Raw genomic sequence first — 21130 nt, 5'->3', positions numbered from 1 at the left:
TTGTCGTTGGCATGTGTTCACCCCTGCTCCAATCCTAAGGGGATGTCTGCATAGTCTCCTCCGTGGGACCTGTGGCAGTGGTGGCAAAATAGCGAACATCAACATCATCATCAGCCTGCAGCTTTTCCAAGGACGGAAGAACTTTCTGTTGAATCAGTTCCTGGGCCCTGGGTGCGGGTGTGACAGCCTGCTCCGATTTTTCCACCTCGACCAATGTCTTGTTCTCGGGCAGACGACGCAAGGCATCGATCAGAACCGCATACGACTTGGCCACGTTGAAGCGAATGTTGGGGATCTCGTCTGCCACAAGTCGGTCCAGAATGGGAAGAATGGAGCTTTCAATAATGTCAAGGGTGACAACGGGTACGAGCGTCTAGGAGCCAAGATTAGCAAACCAGACAGCAGGGCGATTGCAAGATTCGCAACTTACAGAAATGGCGAAGCAGGTGGTCATGCGGTACAGGTAGTTGGGGTGCTGGCCCATGGCCATCACTTTGGGAATAATGGATTCCTTGGCCCATTCCACGCCGAATACTTCGGTCAGCTTCTTCAGGTTTTGGGTTGCAGCCTCGCGAATGGAGAAGACAGTATCTCCTAGCCATCCCATGCACAAGTCGCTCAATTGCTCGTCAAAGAATTTGACACCCAGTTGGCTGGCAAGCAGTGGGATGTATTCGATAATAGCAAGACGCACACGCCACTGCTTGTCCTCGGCAAGCTGAACAATTGCCGGAAGAAGAGATTGGGAGAGTAGTTCGATTCCGATGACTGACAGTGAAACGTTAGAAGAGCGACATAACCAAGGAGTGCGCGGCTGGTAGCGTACCGTTGTTCACCTGCTCAAGCTTGGAGATGATGTGCAGACGGACATCGGGGAAGTCGTCCTTGAGCATCTGAAGGAACATGGGCAACAAGTGGGCGATGGTCCTGTGCATAATCCCAACGAGTCAGAAAGAAAGAACCAAGAAGAAAGAAATCAATCGCAGAGGCAACTGAGGTGGACATACTCTTCTTTCCCAAGAATAGGTGCCAATCCACTGATTTGGGTACCGAGTGCTGCACGAACGTGCTGAGACTGGTCAGACACCAAATCCTCCACACTGGTCATGATCTCATTCAGCAGGGTGTCACGATCAATCAGAGAACAGAATCCTGTAGCGAGAGTCAGCAACAGTATTTCCATCACACGCACTGTTTTATCTTCACGAACCGGGAATCTGTCCAGCAATTGCAGTGCGGACCTCTGCCTCGGTGTCCTTCAAAAGTTTCACAAAAGCGGGCACCATGTCGCGTGTAATGACCTCTTCGTGCACAGCCTTGGCAATCTAGAACAGGAAAGTTCAGGTTAGCGCACACTGTCCTGCCTTGATGGCGATGGAAGGAGAACACTGACCTTCTCGTATCTATCAGCGACCATGTAGCGGACCCGCCAGCTCTTATCCTCAAACAAGTTGCGCAGTGATGTCAGCAGCACACCATGACTGGGTTGCTGGGCCTTAGGAATTTCCTCTGCGATCGCGATCAAGATTTCCACCGTCAACAGGCGCACGCTGTCTTGGTCATCACTGGCCAAATATTGGAAGAGGGGTATCATTTCGTCGATTATCACTGAAGTTTGCATCTCCTTGACAAACTTGGCGAGGTTGTTGGCGGCTTGACGGCGCACCATGGGGGTTTCATCGTGTACGAGCGCTCCAAAATGTTGTCGGAGACTTTGCTGCAGCGCCGGCGCGGCTTTTCGATAAGGTGAACAATAGAGACCAGTGGCAGAAACCTTGGAAGTGAACCAATCGGCTTTCGAGAGGTGAAGAACCAGAGGAAGGAAGTGTTCTTCGACTTGACTTTCTGACAGTTGGTCGCAAACTTTGTTGAGGGACTCCACGGCCTACACCACGGGCTGTCAGCCACCGTATTTCCAGGATTGTTCTTTCTTGCTTGACCGACCTTCTCTCGCACAAGAGGCTCTTCAATCGCCGCCAGGTTTTCGAGCGGTGACAGAAGCACGTGCGCATATTCTGGCCCGCCGACGTACTCTGTGAAGTTACCCAATTCCTCACTCAGCGCGGTCAAGACCTCATCCTCATCCTCGACAGAATCTATTGATCAGTCGCGTTAGAAACTATCGCTCCGTTGCAAGGGCATGGTGGGGTGTCCGGTGCATGACGAACCATCCAGGAATGGGATAAGCTCATCTCGGGTCCTCTCCGGTCCCAAAGCCAGAGCGATCGTGGATAGACGGCGGATTGCATTCAATCTGAGGAGAACATCATCGTGCTAAAAAAAATTTGGAGGATGAGCTTCGACCAGGGAGTAGGCTCCCCTCCGCTGGGGGAGGGGAAGATAGACGGAGCGGAGCGCCCACGTACCTTGAGCTCATCGATGAGAACCGCGATGGGGTAGAGTTCATCATTCTCGTTTTGACCCTCCATCACGTATGTGCAGTTCTCGTATTAGGCTTGTCAAAAGGGAGAGGGAAGTGAGAGCTGGTAGACCGGGTTGATTCGTCCCGGTGTTGAGCAAAGACTGGTATTCGGGGGCGGGGGGTGCCGGTCACAGGGCCAACCAGATGGAAGTATTTTAACGGATAGGTCGTGTAGGAAATAGCTTCATGAGCTCCGATACGGTAACCAAGTGGCTAGATATCGGGTCAGGTTAGTGAAGACTGGATGGGCGCGACAGAGTGGGAGGTTTGGAATGGGAAGGGGAAGATCGATGGAGGTTTCGTGGGGGTTTGGGCCGCCGAACAACCAAACTCGCGCAATGAGCAAGAAGCATACCTCGGGACGATTGGAGAACTCAATGCTCACCAAAAAAATGTTTGAACAGGCGGGGAAGAGACTGGGCTTGGGCGTACACCGTTGAAGGTAGAATTGAAGCTCAGGAAATCGATTGTGTCTTGAATGATGACAGAATCCGATCACCCTGAGCTTTCACCATCAACACAGCTGCGGCTGCGCGTAATTTACATACCGTATGGCGCTGCCTGGCTGCTCAAGGCGGACCACCGAGAAAAGCGGGCAATTACTAGGCATCGGTGTGCTCAAATTTGGCCACGCAGGGACCACTGTGACAATACCGTACAAGTCGTCATAAAAGAGGGGGAGACGTACAGCAGCCGTGGCGGTGTGTGGCTGAAAAGGGCAGAATTTCCAAAAGTCCGATCGGAGTCATAACCGCTGCTGCGCTGGTTATACTTCCACCTCTGCTCGCGAGGCTTGTTTCTGCTGGTTTTGGTACGTATTATGTCTTTGAATTCAGACCGGATCTTCATGATATGTCACTCCTAAGCCTTTGCTAACAAAGTCCCTGTCGGTTGTCCGCACAGGAATTTTATCGCACTGCGATTACCCCCCCCCCCGCCATGCCCACTATTTCGGTCGACAAGGCCGCTCTCTTCAAGGAGTTGGGCCGGGAGTACGTATATTCGTCGCGAAAATAAGCGCGGGCGATAGGTCTGACAATTCGTTCGCGCAACGACAGATATACTACAGAGGAGTTTGACGAGTTGTGTTTCGAGTTCGGTATGTGTCATTTTGTTCGCGAATGAGCCGCGGGGCAAGAGGGGCTGACACTGTTGGACAGGCATTGAGCTCGATGAGGATGTATGAACCCTACCAAAATGACTAGACTTCCGTCTGGGTTACTCATGGAACACTCGTTTCTCGCAGACTACAAACCAGGACCGGCCGATCGTCGATGGTGTCCAGGAGCCGCCCCAGCTCAAGATTGAGATCCCCGCCAACCGGTATGCTGATATCGAGCTTGATCAACTTTGAATGATTTCGATGATTGGCTAAGACACATGACAGATATGACCTCCTTTGCTTCGAGGGAATTGCGTTGATGCTTAACATCTTCTTGCAGCGGAAGGCGCTGCCTGAGTACAAGCTGGCTAAGCCTGCGAATGGGCAATTGGAGCAAATTATCGTGAAGGAGAGCGTGAGGGAACCCGGGACTGATTCTACTCACTGAAAATGCTGACTTATTTGAAAAGACCACCAAGATCAGACCCTATGTCTCAGGTGCTATTCTCCGAGGTGTGAAATTCGACAAGGCCCGTTACGCATCCTTCATTGCCTTGCAAGACAAGCTTCACCAAAACCTAGCTCGTCAACGAACCCTGGTCTCCATTGGTACACACGATCTGGACACTATCAAAGGACCGTTCACCTACGATGCCCTCCCTCCCAAGGACATCAAGTTTGTGCCCCTCAACCAGACCAAGGAAATGGACGGCAATGAATTGATGGCCTTCTACGAGGTATGTGAGCTTATAGCGCAAGGCTTCGTTCATACTTCCCAAATCGCAAATTCTGACCGATATATACAGAAGCATCAACAACTGAGCAAGTACTTGCACATTATCCGCGACTCACCGGTTTACCCTGTCATTTTCGACTCACAGCGCATCGTTTGCTCTCTGCCTCCCATTATCAACGGCGACCACTCGAAAATCTCCCTTGACACGACAAATGTCTTTATTGAGATCACTGCGCTGGATCAAACCAAGCTCGAAATCGTGAACCGTATGATGGTCACTATGTTCTCCCAGTACACTTCGGAGCCCTTCACGTAAGTTGCTATGCTACGGCCTCTCCGGTAGAGTTTTCTCCTCGAAATTAATACAAGTACTAACTGTAACTAGTATCGAGCCGGTTGAGATTGTGTCAGAACATAATGGTCAGACTCGTGTCACTCCTGATCTCGCTCCCCGTACCACAACAGCTGAGGTCTCGTACATCAACCAATGCTGTGGTCTGGAACTCTCCTCTTCCGAGATCAGTAACCTCCTGACAAAGATGGCATACCGAGCTAAGCCTTCCGCGATGAGCCCTGACACAATCGACGTCGAGATCCCGCCTACCCGCGCCGACGTACTTCACCAGTGCGACATCATGGAGGATGTGGCTATTGCCTATGGCTTCAACAATCTCCCTCGATCTTTCCCCAGCAAGTCGGGAACCGTTGCTCAGCCTCTCCCCATTAACAAGCTCTCCGACATTGTTCGCGTCGAAGCGGCGATGGCTGGCTGGTCCGAGGTTCTGCCGTTGATTCTTTGCTCGCATGATGAAAACTTTGCATGGCTCAACCGCAAAGACGACGGAAACACTGCTGTCAAGCTTGCCAACCCCAAGACTACCGAATTCCAGGTTGTTCGCACCAGCTTGCTGCCGGGTTTATTGAAGACTATCCGTGAAAACAAGGCCCACAGTGTCCCGATGAAGATCTTCGAGGTCAGCGATGTTGCTTTCAAGGACTTGTCTTTGGAGCGCAAGAGCCGCAACGAGCGCCACTTTGCTGCTGCATTCTATGGCAAGAGCAGTGGTTTTGAGGTCGTCCACGGTCTGCTTGACCGCGTCATGTCCATGTTGAAGAGTGCCTTCATTATCGCCGAGGAGGGTCTCGACAATGCCGCTATTAGTGATTCGCAATATTACATCAAGGAGCTGGACGGTAGGTGATCTGGCCTGATTTATGATACAATTGAATTCACACAGAACCCTTGGCTGATTCTCGAAATGACAGATCCCACCTACTTCCCCGGCCACAGCGCCTCCATCCACTTGCGCGTTGGCGGAAAGGACCACATGATTGGTTCTTTCGGCATTCTTCACCCTACCGTCCTGGGCAAGTATGAGCTGAAGTATCCCGTCAGTACCCTCGAGATCAACATCGAGCCTTTCCTGTAAGCACACACGAACAGCGCATTGTGGTGAAGATAGATGTGAGAGCGCAGCGGAAGCTCAGATCTCCCCCGAGTGCTATTATCCATCATGAATCTGGCAAGGGAGAAAAATTAAAACGCAGATATTTTTTTCATGCTCTCTACGTGTGCGCGATTATAGGCACCCTACGAAAAAAGACCGGTAGTTTTGTATCGTATTTTTGTATACAGCTTCGATCTGGCAAAGCACCTCCCTTCACTGATTACGGACGCAAGACGCTCAAGATGATGATCCTGGCCATGGATCGTTATCGATTGAGCCCTTGAGAAATCAGCCCGAATTGGTAGACAGTTGCGGTTAGGATCTTTTCGTTCTCGGAGCATGCATGATACAGCCGGGCCTCAAAATACATGCCAAGCGAAGAGAGCACGATAACGATAAGCATGATTTTAGAGTGTTAAGTGCATTGGTCCATCTAGAGCCAGCAATCTCGATGAAATACATGTGACTCGGAGGTATCATAGTTGTACCGAAGATCCACCTACATTCATAGATAACGGGATCATGGAATCGTTACATAGCCAGCCGTGGATAATATTCAAATTTCAAGGGAATGCCTATGCAGAATCGCAATGCCGGGGAAATTAAAACTTATTGCGCTGACGGGTGTGGACAGCTTCGAGGCGGGTACGATGAACAGGTACTGTGAGGGTATTCCATGTTTCGAGTCATTAAGATACTTTTCTCATAAGGTTGTACATTCACGTGAGTGTGACTTTCGCAGACTTGTCCGTCAGCCCGAAAGACATGTGAATGTTTGGGCTAAATCACGCCTGAGAGAGATCGTGTCAAAGGTTCCGAGACTTTTTTTGGAATCTTCATGTAAATTTTGATTGCGTCAGGAGTATAGAGAGGTTAGGACAGGAAGCGAAGATAAAGGAAGTATTTTGCCTGAGAAAAAAATTTACTCCTGAGTGTAAGCCTCGGCACCACCCTCTGCGCTGGCGGCCTGCTCCTCAGCCAGACGCTGCTGCTCAGCAGCCTGCTGGGCAGCAAGGGCCTTGGCACCGTAGTCCTGAGACATGGGCTGCAGGACGGGCTGCTCCTCCTTGGGCTCAATGATGGTGACGGAGTCGGGGAGGGTCTTCTGGGGGCCGGACTTGCCCTCGGGGTCAGAGCCACGCATGATCTTGACCTTGATTCCGAGGACACCCTGGCGGAGGAGAACGTGACGGGTGGCGGAGTCAATGAACTCCTTGGCGGGCTGACCGGAGTGGATCATGAAGCCGTCCTAATGGGAATCGAGTCAGTAAAGCTGTAGCCGTACACAATGTCGCCTCGTCTCCGCTGCTACAAGAGCAAATGACTCGGCAGAAACCAGCGCGTGTTCCCCGTAACTCAACGGGGCCATCAAGACACGGGGAAGGTCGCCAAGATACAGCATCATAGATATCGGTGTGAACGTACAGTGAACTTCATGGACTTGGCACGGGCGGCACGGAGCTTGCCGGAGACGACAACCTCGCAACCTCTTGGCACCGCTCTCCATGATGAAACGGAGGACACCATAGCAGGCACGACGAACGGCCAGACCGTTCAGGAGCTTGTAGCGGAGGGACTCGCACTGAGCGACGGCGGGAGAGACCGCGGTTCTGGACCTTGGCGGCGTAGAGGGAGACAGAGTTCTCGGGGAACTTGAAGCGCTTCTGGATGAGCGAGGTGAGCTCACGGATGCGGCGACCCTGCTCGCCAAGAACCTCCTGGGTGTGGGTGGCGCGGATGACTGTAGGAAAGACGATCCGTTAGCATGGGATCGTCACCGTATGTTCCAATTGATCGTATATTTCCGAGCTTGATCGACCCATATGCGACCCTTCAAGCTTTCATAGCTCGATTAAACCATGTATTGGCGATTATGCGCCTTGGAGAGAGGGCAAATTCGATGGAGGCGACGTACTGATGTCGGTGACGGTGGGAGTGACACGGACTTCGACACCGGAGTAGCCCTCCTCAGCGAGTTCGCGCTGGAAGAACTCGTTGAGCTCGGCGTAGAAGACACCGTCGGCGACGAACTTGCGACGCTTGGAAATAGCTCCCTGAACAGCGGCCATTTTGACGTTCCTGGTGGAATGAATTGGAGGGTTGTCGACGGGGGAGGGCGAGGTCGAAGTCGAAAAGGTTAGTCGTTGTGAGATTCTCTGCGTAGTGGGGATTTTTCGGGCAAGGGCTTCGATTTCCTTTTTGGGTCAGGGCTCAACCCTCGCTTGCCCTTCTGGACGGAGCGGAAGCTATCCCTCATGTGACCTAGCGCAAAGGTTCTTTTGCTGAGTCATGCACATGGCTTCCCGTCCCGCTCGCCCCGCTTTGGCCTGACCTTCGTACTAAAAGACGCGGTTTTTGGGGCTGTCTAAGGCGCCACGGCATTCCATGAATTACGTAGTTACCGGATAGCGGCATCCTCTAGTTCGATCGGTAGCTAAGGCAGGTGTCAAATGCATCACCGTGGATAGGAATCTCGTATTTGCGTTCAAAGAGCTCCCAAAGATGCTACTTGAAGACACAAGTCTTCACAAGTGGAATGCGCCTGATGACCAGGACTGAAATCGATGTGTCCTTCGCTCATTGCATCTCCAATTCGACCGTTTTGGCACCTCTTCCTTGAACAGAGGGGGTCTGCTCTCCCGAGATGCTAAGATGTGAGACTTCTTCTGCGACTGTCGGATCGTGAGGCGCTGTCACATTCTGGGCATCTGATCGACTCGCCGGCTTGCCAAAAGACTGCTGGGAGGTTTCGATTCCGGTGAGTACGGGAGTACGACCTGGAGCAGGGTCCAACCCGTGTGGCCCAGCCGGAGGGAAAGGCCCATTCATTTCAGAATCGGAACGCCCAAATGCTTCACTCCACCAGCGAGTCTCCTTGACTCGCGGGAAGATCAGCCTCTCCTTTCCACGCTTGTGGTCGTCGATCTCGGGATCATAGTCCGGGTTGGTGAACTGCGCCCTACGTGCGAGGAAATAGTCCCATACACTCCTTGTTCGCTCGCTCGCACGCGAGTCAACCCGTTCTTTCTCGTTGTTGAAAAGGAAGGTACCAAATTGACAGGCATAGAGATGATAGAGGAGGCGCCTGAGGAATCTCTCGTTGAATTCGAAACGCGTGGGATGCTGGTAAAGCAACTGGTAGGTAGCATCGAGGAATTGATGAAAGACGGGACTGGTTTCCTTGACTTTCGTGACCTCCTTTTCGGAGATCATACTGCGAGGGGCTGAGCTGGTTCTCTTCGCTGAGCCGTCATTGTCGTAATTTTGGAGCTCCCCATCAGAGTCTGGCAGAGAGTCGCGGCTTGTATTGTCGCGATTGAAGAAACCCTTGGCGCTCAGGAAGGCATTTTCAATTGCTTTGGCAGGCCCTGCCCCTGTTCCCTCGGCATCGCCACCGATGCGCTCGTTCTCGATCTGAAACCACTTTTCGCTATTCAAGTGGCCCGAGCGATGTCAAAACATGTGTCCAAAGGACATCCAGTCTTTCTCAACTAGAACCATGAAACCCTCCATGGTACGGAAGTAAGGGTCCAGGCAGATTTGGCTCAACGCACTGAGCTGGCTTGTCCGATCCCAGCCATCCGAACAATGAATGAGCACATGGGAATGTTGGAGGCCCACCTGGCGGGCGATCAGTCGTGCTCCCTCAAGAATACCAGCGATGTGTTTCAGCCAACCACTTCGTGCCAGCTGATCGCGATTCGGACCCAGTGGAGTGAGATCGGTGTCCTTGAGAGCCTCGACAACTTTGTTCAATGAGTCGCGCATCACATGAATGTTGTCGATTCCAAGGTATGCCTTGGTCGCGAATTTATAGTTGTCCATATTTTCAGAGCCTAAGCCAACGGCTTGCATAGCAAATGCATTCACAGTAGGACGGGCATCCACGATGAGGTTTTGCTGCTGGGCACCGTAGATCATTCGATCGGCCATATGCCCTTCACGAGGGGCAGCTAGCATCTCATCGTCAATTTCTTCCGCAAGAGAATCGTTCAGATCAGCGGCCGATCCAACGCTCTGGCTCAAATCGGAGCCTTCCCTTTCCAGACCAGGTTTCGCAAAGCTCGCTAGCGGCCGCTCTGTACGGGAGGTGGAGAAAATGGCCGCCAGTAGTTTTTCATCCTGAATACTACGATGCTGGCGCACACCCACAAGAGGTTGTGAGCTCCGTGTGATGCTGCAGTTATTCACTGGGTGGAGATATGTGAGGGCTGGAATTCTCTGCCTTGACCGGTATCGGCCTGCGTAATTCAGCGTGTTGTCCGAGATTGAAGTCGGCACCGGGATCAAAGCCGGATACGTGGGAGAAAACTGCCATTTACGTCAGTCACTTTTTGTGCTCCCTTCCGAGGGTCGAAGCCACGCAGACATACACTATAATCATGATTGATCTCTGAAACTCGCCATCCAGATGTTTCTTTATACAGCCCCTGGCGCTCCCACTCCTTGCGCGGCTTGTAAAGGTCCCAGCCATTAAACTCTCTCTCTGGCGGAGGGGGTTGATAGCTAAAGGCATAGAGTTTGTCTAGCCGACCAGATTTGCAGGTCCATTGCTTGATACTCTCAAAGACCTCTTTCGCTCTTTTTTCGCTTTTAAAATAGAAGCAGACGAAAGTGAAGTCTCGGCATCGAAGGCGAATACAGGAAAGCTGGCGGGAGGCTGCGGGGGCAGGCCGCAGCGAGCAGAAGGCAATAATTGGGTATGTAATCCACAGCTCTTTGGGTCTGATGACCACACCTTTGGCAGCGTCTTCGCTGGAGATGAGAGGAGTATGGGAGAAGATCAGGTGGTGAGGGGTGAGGTGGAGGGCGCCGTCGACTTGGTCTCCGCGACGGGCCAGAGTCACATTTTCAACCTAGCAGAGCAGAAACTGATAAGCCAGGCCCTCGCGTTTGAATGGGTTCGAATATGTTGCAGACTCGCTGAGCGCACCTTGGCAACCCGTGTTCTTTCCATCGCGAGCCAGTTTCACTGAGTGCGCTTCGTCTTCATGCTGAAGGAGGGGGCTCAAGCTGCCGAGTCGGAAGGAACTGATGCGCTCCGTAGAGACACCCTGGGTCGCGTTGTAAATGAAACGATGAGCAAGAAGGGACGGAATTGAAAGTCGTCTAGCCTGCGTCGTGGCTCAAGAGAATCGTAGAGGCGTTGGGCAAAGGATGTACTGTTCCGGGTCAGCCTTCGGCACCGGATCAGCAGTGGGGCTGGCGGTGTCGGGGCTCACGAGGACCGATGTCATAACCGGATCTCTCCTCTGGGACGGGACCCTCAGGCTTATGGACAATCCGGCCTGCGGATTCGGACTACTCCGTTATTCACCTCTGGCAGAAATTCAAGTCCTCCTAATTGATACTTGGGGAGCTAGCGGCAAGACAACTTTCACTGGTTACTGAACTCGACCAAAGTCAGCACAGAAGTGAGGAACACACTAGTGTGTCCATGGCAGTGCAGATAAGGGCACTCGATGTGAGCCGTCCAAGGAACCGTTGATCTAGCTACAGTCTGACAAGTAGATTCATGTCTCAATACGAGAGAACAATTCATATCTTTGACTCAAGCTTAGCCGTTCATGCATGGTCATTCCTCCTCCGGTCGCTCGACACGGATCTCCCAGCTTCTTAAATCTTCCCTCACGTCAAACTCCGACAGCTCATGCTCCGCATGCCGTGGTTTCAACCCACGTCCTTTTGCGTTGTCTTGTAGTTGCTGTTCAATACTACCGCCCTTCTGGGCATGACCGTACCCAGAGCGTGAATCTGAAGACTGTGCGCCACCTTGACCGTGACCGCTCGATGCACTTTTGGGCCGTTTTTCATAGCTTGGCGAAAGCCGGTTTCCGGGTCGGGTTTGCTGATGTGCAGCCTCCACGGTCAAGGTTCTACTCCCACCTTCTGGAAAATCATCGGTGTGGTGGCCGTGAGACGAGTTGTTCCAGCGCGCGCCCCCAGCGAACAACTCCTCGATCAGCTTATCCGCGGGTAGCTCCCAAGCGCGAGAGTTCCAGGAAGCTGCGAGGGTACGTCGGTACATGTCCTGCATGTCGGCTGCTTCCCTGCTTTTAGTAGCGACGGCGGGCAGGTGTCCAAGTTCTTCAGAGTCCCCCGGCTCTGACATATGGACCATTCCTGCGATTCCTCCGAATACAGTGGCGGATTTGAGTGGTGGACTAGACAGGTTAGCAAAGTCTGGAGGGACCAAAAACCAACGGAATGACCATACGTGGTGAAGTTGCGATCTCCCTCTATCTGGCGCATAGCAATTCCAATCTTGAGTGTGCTGTTGACCTTGCAATCTGACATCAAGTATCGCCTCACCACTCCTTCATCCTCGTCCACCTTGTCGACATACTCAGCGAGATTCAGCTTGATTTTGCCTAGCACATGCTTCTCATTGATGGGAGATGAATGAAATTCTTGGAAGACCTCAAAGTTGACATCACACTCCTGGAGCATTGAGTTTCGATCAATGGTGAGCCTCACGTGGACAGCTTTCTCGTAATTCCAGGAGGCACGATGGTTTGATAGAGGTGCCTTCTCAGTGTGACCTTGATGCTCCGTTGCACTCGATGATGGTAACCGCCATCGTACCCACACCGTGCTATTGCGCAGTGGGACATTATTAATATCGATAATCTTGAAAACTGTCAGGGAAGAAAAATTCTGCGCTTAGATCTTTACACGTACTCTGAGCACCAGCTCAAATCTGGGCTGCAATCAAGTATTTATTAGTCTTGCCCCAGTTGACATTCTCGGCGGATGCAGGCTTCACCTTTCTATTCTTTGACACTAAGGGCAACAAATCTGGCTCAGCATATGCCTACGACCAAAAAAAGGCACGGCGGCATGAAATGGGTGCTGAGAACTTACCAAAGTTCTGCATCTTGTTTTCCTTGAAGTGTATTATGGGATAGGACACGCTAGTCAGGCAACAACTGCCTTGAGAGACCCTCTGTATGTCCCCACGTCAGCAGATCAACGAGGCTTACAAAGACAGTGCAAGCAGTCTCTGATCCACAACGTGCAATTTTGTCCGGTTTATAACTTATTATCTCATGTGTGTCAATTTCAACCAGGAGATACCTCTCCTGATGCCGAGCTCCCCGCTGGTCATGTCGGCGGTGAGAATGAATTGGGCAGAATGGAATGGTCCCTACCTTCCCATCGTCACACTCAATTCAGTTCCGCATCCATCTTCCGCCCTCCTGTCTTTTCCTTTCCTACATGCCTGAGAAGCTTTGGAAGTCGCCCCCTCTTTGCGAAAATGGTGGATATGGAGACATCTCTTCTTTCCCCTCCATCGGAGGCCAATTCGGTTGTGCCTCTAAATGCTGCAATCCGTACCTCACCCATCCATCCAGATCTCCCTGAGATTCAAGTTCCCGGAGGGTCGCTCGACGCGCACACTTATCACCCGGTTACCTGTCAGCCTCTCGAGTTTGAAAATTTCGGCACAGAACTGGAGCAGCTGAGACTGGAATTCCCGACACCAGAGGCCGCTTTGAGGGCCCAGCAACAGGCTGCCCAGGAGGCGAGAACTCTTATTCAAGAAGCAGAGAAAAAGAGGGAGCAGGTACAGAAAGCGATCGACAAGAAGATCAAAGAAAGGGACACAGAGATGAAAGTGCTATCGAAATACCAGGAAGTCAAGGCGTCAGACATTCCCGCTTGAGAGTCAACGGCAACGGTCGATCAATGCGTTGATTTGACTCTCTTGCGCAACACCGAGAGGAGATCAATTGGGCAGGGCTCGCTGACATGGCCCTTCATTTTGGACAATTTCGTCGCCTATCGCTCACGCAGGAACTATTTCCTTCCCAAAATCTTGGATTCAGCGACAGAAGGCGTGGCACGGCTAGTCCTGGACTGCTTCGCAGCGACTGCACCCTATTCAAGAAAGATGACGTACATTTGCTGCAAGGGAACAAGAGGAATTGGTCAATTCTTCGGCTCATGCCCGACTCCAGATCTTGCGCATGGAACGAGGAGCCCCATATCATTGCGCCGCTACTGAATCGCCATAACGCCATTCACAAAGCCTGGATCCCTTGTTTACGTTCTTCCAAAGATAGGAACCACTTGAGGTTTCCGCTCTTTTACCCGCACCAACCGTTTGTCCGTGGAGTTCTGCTCGGCAACACCGAATTGACGAAGTCGCAGAATCCCTTGTCTTCCATTGCATTTGCAATTTACTGTCGCGGCGCGTGATCGACCTTCGAAAATGATTGATGCCGCATCCGCCAACAAGTGATCGTGTCCAGTGAACTGTGACATCACGACAACTGGTCATCCCTAAGCGCCTTGGATTTGAAACCCAACTTTGCATCGAAGGAACCAGGATTTTATTCGGCTGCAGCATGCATACTACCAATTTGGCCAAATCGTATCATGCCATGTGACTTGTTTGGAGTCCCGTTGGCGCCTTCCGGGACTCATCCATATTCATTCCTGCGCCAGGAGGAGCTTCGTTTGAAAAAGAAGCACTCAATCCATGAATCGAAGCGTACGAAGCACAAGTACGATTTGTGAAGACCTAGTGCTCGGCGGCAAGAGGATCGTCTACTTTGTGCCACACTACCAGTATGGTGCTCGAGAAGTTTCGAATCTCAAGAGAAGGGTTAGCTCATGAAACGGTCATGTCGCTCGGGCTGAAAGGACAGATACCTGATCTTTGACAACTTTCCAATGGTTTCGTGGAAAAAGAGCAGTTCGCGGACGGTAGACATCAAGTCTTCTCAATTCATTTTTCTGGGCCCATGCATTGAGCACAGACAAGACAAATTGCTTGTGTGCGGCGTCCAGGCGTAGAATGCCGAAATGAATGTTCTGCAGCAGTGTTTTGCTGATGAAGTCGGTGATTTCCATTTGGGGGATGGCCAAGTAAGGACCCGGGGGGCCTTGGAGACTGAGCGGTATTCGATGTAACACATCAAGCGCTTCCCAAGTGACCCATTTATTCAGAAGCAGTATTGAAGGAGTCGATCGTTTAATGGAGAGACACAGAGTATCGCAACTCGGTCCTCGAGACCGATCGGTGTGTGCCGTGATTAGATTCTCCACTTGGACATAAGCGCTCAAGTACTCGTTCGGATGGAGCACGTAGGCATAGATGCTTTGCCGGATCTCACCCGGTAGCTCAAGAAAAGATACCATGTCGAGCCAGTTGATTGACCAGACCTTTTTGAAGAGTTCTGAAAGACTTCTCAGTCGCCTTGCTACTACGCCAGGGTCAATCTGTAGAGTGGTAGGTGCGTCGAGGCTCTGGGCATTTTCAACATCAACAAGTTTGATGATGCTTGCCGGGGGGGGGGGGGGGGGGGGGGGGGGGGGGGAGCAAATCAGTGTGGCAAGCCATGCAAACAACCGACTAGAGGGTTGCGGGTATACGTGTATTGCGTACGGCACTAGAACCATGGTCATTTCGATCGGTTCCCTCGGGATTGACCTGCCCCGCACTTTCGAAAATGGATGGCACTATTCCATGACAGCATAGTCGTCCTACAGAATTCATTGTACCGGTCCAGTGTATCCAGCCATCGTCCATTTTCACCATGAAAGATTGATATCATGGAGGAATGTGGGAGGGAGACTCTATGAAAACATATGATGCCTGTGTCATTCCAGTGACCCAGTGCATGACTGCTTGAAATAGGCAGTGCCAGTCGGCCGTTCTTGTAGATCTAGATGCGAATATCAAACGCCTTGCTTGATCCTCATACGCTGAGTTCAACACTGCGGAACGATCTGGATCTCCAGACGCAAGAGCCCACGCTTAGGTGCTTGTTCTCTGAAAGGAAAGTATATCCCGTCTCCGCCCGGCATGACCGGCCGCAGGCTATTAAAAGGTCCACACTTCACTACCAGGGCTTATGAAATGAGTGAGTCACAAGGGAGAAAAAATCGATAGCAGGCATCTACCCAGGTAGTTTACACGATATTGACACTTTCAACACTGTAATCCAAGGCATCATCCGACTCCTGAGAATTGATCATGGCAGCTCAACAGCCCGATCTTCACCTTATTGGCCTCCATACCCGCTATTCCAGTGTGTACAGCCGACGTTCTGTATTCAAATCTAACAGTTGACGAACCCATTGACACAGGCTGGACCAGCCGAGTCGAAGCCGTCTTGGAGTACTTCAAGATTCCGCACACTCTTGAGATTCACAAGCTTTCGGAGGTGCGTTTGAACTGCTCGGGCATCGTGCGCTCGTATGTGCATATCTCTACGAGTTCCAAACACTTTCTGACAAAGTATCTAGGTCAAGACTATCTCGCCTACTGGATACGTGCCAATTATAGAATGTCGATCGCTCGGGAATACCAGGATCTACGATTCACTCGCCATCTGTGAATTTCTGGCCGAATCGTATCCAGAGCGACCTCTGTGGCCGCGGGATCGCCAATTGAGAGCATTGGCCCGTAGCGCCGCAGCCCAGATGCATTCTGGCTTCGGCGCGATCAGAAACTCGTTTCCCACGAATTTCGTCGCTCACTATCGCGGTAATGTCCCCATCTCCGAAGCTGCCCACAGGGAAATTCGTCAGATGCTCAGTCTCTGGGACACTGCTCGAAAGACTAGCAAAGAGCGCCTTGCAGCGCTCGGTCAACCCGACGAGGGATTTCTGTTTGGAAGCTTCAGTATTGCCGATGCCTTTTTCTGGCCGGTGCTGACGGTATGAGTGGCTCCCCTTTGTCGAGAACCCTGCTCTTTGGCTTGCTGGCTTATTTCTGCCGTTTCGAGTCGTTTCTCACTGACTTGATCAGCGTTTCCGCACCTATGATCTGCCCGTGGAAAGCGCCAGCAGTGATGCGCTCGAGTGGATGGCCCGGATGTGGAATGATCCCGTGTTCAAGCAACTGAGTCGCCGATACCATGAACAGGCACGGGACCCGGAGACGTGCATTCCACACTACGATGATATCTTCCGGGGCCGTGACGACATTCAATATAGCACCTTTGCGGAAGACTGGACATTTACCGTTCCTGGGAAATGAGTGAACGCAAGGCGGAATTAACCATCTCAGATTTTGGGTGCTGATCTCGTTTCCAAGGCTCCCAGGGCCTCAGCTTTGTCAATTTGGGACCACTCAATTCCGAAACAATAAAGGCGACGATATGGATATCACTGTCTCATATCGAGAATATATGGTATACGGAAAGACTCTTCTGTTGTCGTGTTCTTCCGATTTTCGGATGTGTGTGTGCTACTATGCATACTGTGCATACTTTATTCTACATACCCAGATCAGCAAAGTACGCAAGTGATCATCACATAACGGTCTGCTAGTGGAAACCTTACAAGAATGACGTATTGGTACAGGGTCTCTTCCTGAATAAGTTGACATGAGTCGCCTGGGATGTTGTCCTGCTGACTCGAAGGAGTTGCGAAACAAGTCAGATGCCTCAAACGGGGGCTATCGATAAGTGATCATGTTCGCCCGTTGACGTATTGAACGGGATCCGTCTCTGACTCGCAACGCTGCCTCATCCCCACATGGTTGCAAAACGATTCGAGAATTTTCTTCTACGGTAGTCTGAACGCAAGTTGTCGGTGTAGGTCTAATGTATGATAACTGGTCTCCAGACCACCTACGAGTAGCAGTTGGTTCCCAAATTGCCCCGACGCACGGGACGAGGTCAGGTGGTCTCGATATCTCGAAAGAGACCATTGTAGTCACGGGGACAATCACGTCACGCTGCGGGCGGGCTCGTCAGTTCAGGAAAATCTCCTCGAGCATCATTGGCCCCTTGAAAGATTAAAACATCGTCCAATGATAGTGCTCATGACAACACGGCCCAAAAAGCCGTACCGCAAGAGCGTTTGATGAGTTCGGCGACAGATATAAGCGATATCCAAAGATGCAGATCGATCTCAAAGTCACAAATCTCGGCAACACCGTAGCGGGCGCGGCGTCAATTGCTCGATCAGGCTACAGCCTCAGCCACTCCGCAGGAGGGGAGAGACCCATGTGCGTTGTACAAAGGGTGGATCTACCCGCTCGGCAATGGCGAGTCCGCGCCCACTAGCCACGTTTCTGTGTGGCGAGTGACGTGGCGCCACAGTCGTCGAGATGTAGGTCCCCAGTCTGACTGCGCCTCAATCCACTTTGTTCTCCCAAGAGAGGCACAAAATTGGCCCGGGGGGTCTTTTTCCAAATTTATCACCGACTACTGCACTTCAATGATCCACTTGCCTGCTCATTGATGATACCCGTGGAGCAGAAATCTTTTTTGGGGCGAAGAAGAACTGGAGATTCCGATTTTTAACCGTCCAACGGCTAGGAATGTTGACCGAAGAAGACCCGCATTATTCCAACCAACATTTTGCTTGGAGTCCAAACACGATTTCAACTGCTTTGTACGTTAGTATCCTGAGTCCGAGTGTACTCGTATACCATCATTATCGACTATTCACTACGGGTTAGAGCGACCACATGACCATTTTGATATGCAGGTAGCCTACCGGGGTCCTGACGACTGGGACGAATTGATTGAGCACCCCAATGTTGGAAGATACGCTTGGGAGGGGGTCATCTCCTAGTGGTAATGCTGGCCAGATCAGATCAGATCACCCAGTCGGGTCATGTGTGCTGCAACGTTGAACGTTGGAATTCGTCATGTATAGGGAGGAGTACAGTATTGAGTATTGACCGGGTGACACTGGTACAAAATGCCAGCGTCTGCAGCAGCTCAAGTGACAAACACTCAACTCCTGCGAAGTACATTACATGTGTATTTTGTACAGAGTACAGAATAAACTTCAGATTGGAAATCTCACATTGTTCTAGTGCACATCAAGCCGATACCAAATCCGGCAACACATGCTCCATCCGGCATATAGTAGTGAGCAGGACTCGTACATAATTTTTCACAATATTTCCAAATCTCTGCCTATTCCGTAGAGATGCAGTTGGAAAAGTAAGACATGTCTCCAGACCAGAAAATGTGGATGGGCGTCTCCCTCAAACTTTGAGAAGACACTATCGGCGAGGGTCAGCCCAATCCCCGATCAGAACAGGGATCTCAGCTGGGCGCGACTTTCCCGGACCCGTGGAACCTCAGCGAATCCGAGCACGAAGGTGGCCCAAGACTGAAGTACCCCACGCCGGCTCGACCCTCCGTCAGCTGAGGTTGTCCCTTCACGATTCCTGTTCTGAACATCATACCGTCTGTTCCGTACAGTACGAGTTCTCCTGCGTAGATCGCTGGATACGCAAGGATAAACTATGGATTCAGGAAGAAATCATTTGAATATAGCCACGTGCAGAACTAGAAATTGAGGGGGGAGGTGATACATTTCTATGTATATACATACTGAGTGAACATGTAGCTTGGGGTTTCATTTCTATCCATTATGGAGTATATCCCAGGCTCCCACCTATTGCCCATTAGTGAGGACCGATGGGGGAATACTCCCAGTCTCCGTGGAAGGAGAGGGTTGGTTGTGTTTTCTCATGTTCCGAGTCTGCTCTGGGACGATCAGCATGATCAAGGATCAATACCTGCACGGCCCAGAATCAGCACAAAAGGGCCCTCCCTAAAAGTCCGATCAAGGATAGGCTTCTCTGCGATCGGATGGGCGCCAGAAATCTTAGACATCGTCACTATTAGGGTTTGGTGGACTAAATTGGAAGCTGCATGGTGCTCAAAGGGGGTATCGTGGTTCATCTTCCTTTTTTTTCCTTTTTCAGGGTACAGGCCCAAGCTCGGAGACCCGATGTTCTCAAGCGATACAGTATGTGTACATACATTGGATATGTATCCTGTACTGTTACTAACTTACTAATGTAAATAATCCAGTATTCCTGCTAGAAAAGAGTTTCACGTACTATACAGCACACACTCACACAGTGTAGTCTGTACTGTGCCTTGCTTACGACTGACGGGTAGCACTGCCATTTAGCGTAGGTCGATGATATATGGGTATGCCTGGCGTCAGCTCATCGATTACAGGCCACCAGCTTGTTTATCTTGAGATCCCAAATCTTGCAAGCACCTCAAGTCATTACAGCTGAAAAGTGGACTGCGACTGGCAACGTGGTGCGTTCTGAATGAATATTCGCCTCATGTCAGGGCAACATCATCGGGATGGGCCCGTAGGTGGCTTGCCAACCTGGACAGGGCTGCGAGGACCGAAAACGGCCGTTTTGCTGGGGACCGGGGATCCTCGTCGTGGACAGTGCGAGATTCCGCGTTGCGGATCGTGAGGGAAGGGGGCTGAGCTTTGCAACTTGGGGCATCTTGCAGCTTCCTTCGGCCACACCGGCCGTGCAAACGCACAGGCGGACGGATGCTGAATCCGGAAAATCACCGCGCGATCGAGAACTGCTAGTCGAATGTGCGGTTGTTGGGATCGAAAAGAATGGGAGTGAGAAGCTCGAATCATACGCATCGGATCCGCCATTTTGATTTTTGAATCGTCCTCGTTTCTACAGCATCCAGTGCGTTCGTATCCTTTGGTCGACGAGTGGCTCATGAGATGGACGATGAAACACGAGCACCAGGCCACGCACGACGACTGCAGCGCCTGGCCGCTGCCGTTTCAACTTCCGCCTATCTTCGGTTCTCCCAGGCACCTGCGCGCCGAGCAGAGGTCTCCCGAAAATTCCAGACTGAGGGTCTTGCTGTCGAGTACATCAAGCAGTACGGAGTTTAGAGTGGCCCGAATCGTGGTTGCGGAAGTAACTCCCGTATCTGTGGCCTGTGCCCTCTGGAGGTGCGCTTTGCCACCCGAGGCCCTACCTTCGCCGGGAATCCAAACCCTCCACGCTTTCTCCAGCGTACTTTGAATGGCAACCGATCGGGGCATCCGACTCCCAGTGGCCAATCCCAACAGGTGGCATCGCCCCCGAAAATGGAGACTCGTCCGGCATGCATACTTTTTGAGAGCCCGGAGTGGAATCTACAAGCTGCTGGGTGGAGGTTTACACCAGTGACACCGATGGATTCTTCTTCTTCTTCCTCTTCTACACATGGCCACATGCACAAATGCGAGTTTTCTTTTCTCGGGGGACTTGCTTCCCACACTGTAGCTCTTTCTTACCCCAGGCCACGATGATGCACAGACTGTGTTTTTCATGTTTCCAACAATTTTCATATTATAATACGCATGTGTAAATCTCCCTGTGGATCAGTCAATTATTGTGGACTGATACGCGGCCTGTTCGTCGAAAGGGAAGTGAGGCCTTGTCAGCCTGCATACAGTACGAAGTCTACTGACTGACTAAGTATACGATGTAGTAATGAGTCCAGCCGATGTACCAGTACACCCTCCCTCATACGAAACTGAAAAGTCTCGACCGCGAACAGACATGTACAGACACGAGTGTCCAAGACCAACAATCTGTAGTGGTTTGTACAGTCCTCTTTTGATATTAACCCACTCGGTAAAACTATTATTATATCACACACTATTATCTGCTT

The 21130-nt window shown here is 51.4% G+C and overlaps 10 protein-coding genes across 10 annotated transcripts; 4 read left to right on the top strand and 6 right to left on the bottom strand.

Annotated features, from left to right (window-relative positions):
- Window positions 1-34: 34 nt before the first annotated feature.
- On the bottom strand, window positions 35-2429 carry POX_e06793 (Protein phosphatase PP2A regulatory subunit A; the record flags this gene model as incomplete). The annotated part of the gene is made up of 9 exons (XM_050115609.1): window positions 35-373; window positions 431-768; window positions 827-927; window positions 1008-1152; window positions 1211-1325; window positions 1394-1885; window positions 1945-2096; window positions 2169-2274; window positions 2367-2429. The coding sequence occupies 9 exons, from the start codon at window positions 2427-2429 to the stop codon at window positions 35-37; spliced, it is 1851 nt and encodes a 616-aa protein (XP_049968069.1).
- Window positions 2430-3361: 932 nt separating this feature from the next.
- Window positions 3362-5690, top strand: POX_e06792 (Phenylalanine--tRNA ligase beta subunit; the record flags this gene model as incomplete). Its single annotated transcript, XM_050115608.1, has 9 exons — window positions 3362-3414; window positions 3481-3521; window positions 3583-3602; window positions 3669-3745; window positions 3810-3939; window positions 3995-4261; window positions 4331-4572; window positions 4646-5454; window positions 5527-5690. The coding sequence occupies 9 exons, from the start codon at window positions 3362-3364 to the stop codon at window positions 5688-5690; spliced, it is 1803 nt and encodes a 600-aa protein (XP_049968068.1).
- A 940-nt stretch (window positions 5691-6630) lies between these two features.
- Window positions 6631-7777, bottom strand: POX_e06791 (40S ribosomal protein S3; the record flags this gene model as incomplete). Its single annotated transcript, XM_050115607.1, has 4 exons — window positions 6631-6957; window positions 7134-7195; window positions 7252-7449; window positions 7624-7777. 4 exons carry the CDS (start codon window positions 7775-7777, stop codon window positions 6631-6633), a joined length of 741 nt encoding a protein of 246 aa, XP_049968067.1.
- Window positions 7778-8285: 508 nt separating this feature from the next.
- POX_e06790 (uncharacterized protein) lies at window positions 8286-10665 on the bottom strand (the record flags this gene model as incomplete). Its single annotated transcript, XM_050115606.1, has 4 exons — window positions 8286-9131; window positions 9207-10019; window positions 10082-10564; window positions 10642-10665. The coding sequence occupies 4 exons, from the start codon at window positions 10663-10665 to the stop codon at window positions 8286-8288; spliced, it is 2166 nt and encodes a 721-aa protein (XP_049968066.1).
- Window positions 10666-11283: 618 nt separating this feature from the next.
- On the bottom strand, window positions 11284-12585 carry POX_e06789 (uncharacterized protein; the record flags this gene model as incomplete). Its single annotated transcript, XM_050115605.1, has 3 exons — window positions 11284-11872; window positions 11926-12346; window positions 12573-12585. 3 exons carry the CDS (start codon window positions 12583-12585, stop codon window positions 11284-11286), a joined length of 1023 nt encoding a protein of 340 aa, XP_049968065.1.
- A 381-nt stretch (window positions 12586-12966) lies between these two features.
- Window positions 12967-13374, top strand: POX_e06788 (uncharacterized protein; the record flags this gene model as incomplete). The annotated part of the gene is made up of 1 exon (XM_050115604.1): window positions 12967-13374. The coding sequence occupies one exon, from the start codon at window positions 12967-12969 to the stop codon at window positions 13372-13374; it is 408 nt and encodes a 135-aa protein (XP_049968064.1).
- A 324-nt stretch (window positions 13375-13698) lies between these two features.
- On the bottom strand, window positions 13699-13992 carry POX_e06787 (uncharacterized protein; the record flags this gene model as incomplete). The annotated part of the gene is made up of 1 exon (XM_050115603.1): window positions 13699-13992. The coding sequence occupies one exon, from the start codon at window positions 13990-13992 to the stop codon at window positions 13699-13701; it is 294 nt and encodes a 97-aa protein (XP_049968063.1).
- Window positions 13993-14336: 344 nt separating this feature from the next.
- On the bottom strand, window positions 14337-15122 carry POX_e06786 (uncharacterized protein; the record flags this gene model as incomplete). Its single annotated transcript, XM_050115602.1, has 1 exon — window positions 14337-15122. One exon carries the CDS (start codon window positions 15120-15122, stop codon window positions 14337-14339), a length of 786 nt encoding a protein of 261 aa, XP_049968062.1.
- Window positions 15123-15693: 571 nt separating this feature from the next.
- POX_e06785 (uncharacterized protein) lies at window positions 15694-16701 on the top strand (the record flags this gene model as incomplete). Its single annotated transcript, XM_050115601.1, has 4 exons — window positions 15694-15748; window positions 15807-15883; window positions 15966-16379; window positions 16471-16701. The coding sequence occupies 4 exons, from the start codon at window positions 15694-15696 to the stop codon at window positions 16699-16701; spliced, it is 777 nt and encodes a 258-aa protein (XP_049968061.1).
- Window positions 16702-19424: 2723 nt separating this feature from the next.
- On the top strand, window positions 19425-20363 carry POX_e06784 (uncharacterized protein; the record flags this gene model as incomplete). Its single annotated transcript, XM_050115600.1, has 4 exons — window positions 19425-19442; window positions 19661-19747; window positions 19829-20075; window positions 20143-20363. 4 exons carry the CDS (start codon window positions 19425-19427, stop codon window positions 20361-20363), a joined length of 573 nt encoding a protein of 190 aa, XP_049968060.1.
- Between the last annotated feature and the right edge of the window lie 767 nt (window positions 20364-21130).

The sequence above is a fragment of the Penicillium oxalicum genome, chromosome V (genome assembly GCF_001723175.1).
Source record: "Penicillium oxalicum strain HP7-1 chromosome V, whole genome shotgun sequence".
Classification (NCBI taxonomy): Eukaryota; Fungi; Ascomycota; class Eurotiomycetes; order Eurotiales; family Aspergillaceae; genus Penicillium; species Penicillium oxalicum.
This window is presented reverse-complemented; position numbering and strand designations above follow the sequence as displayed.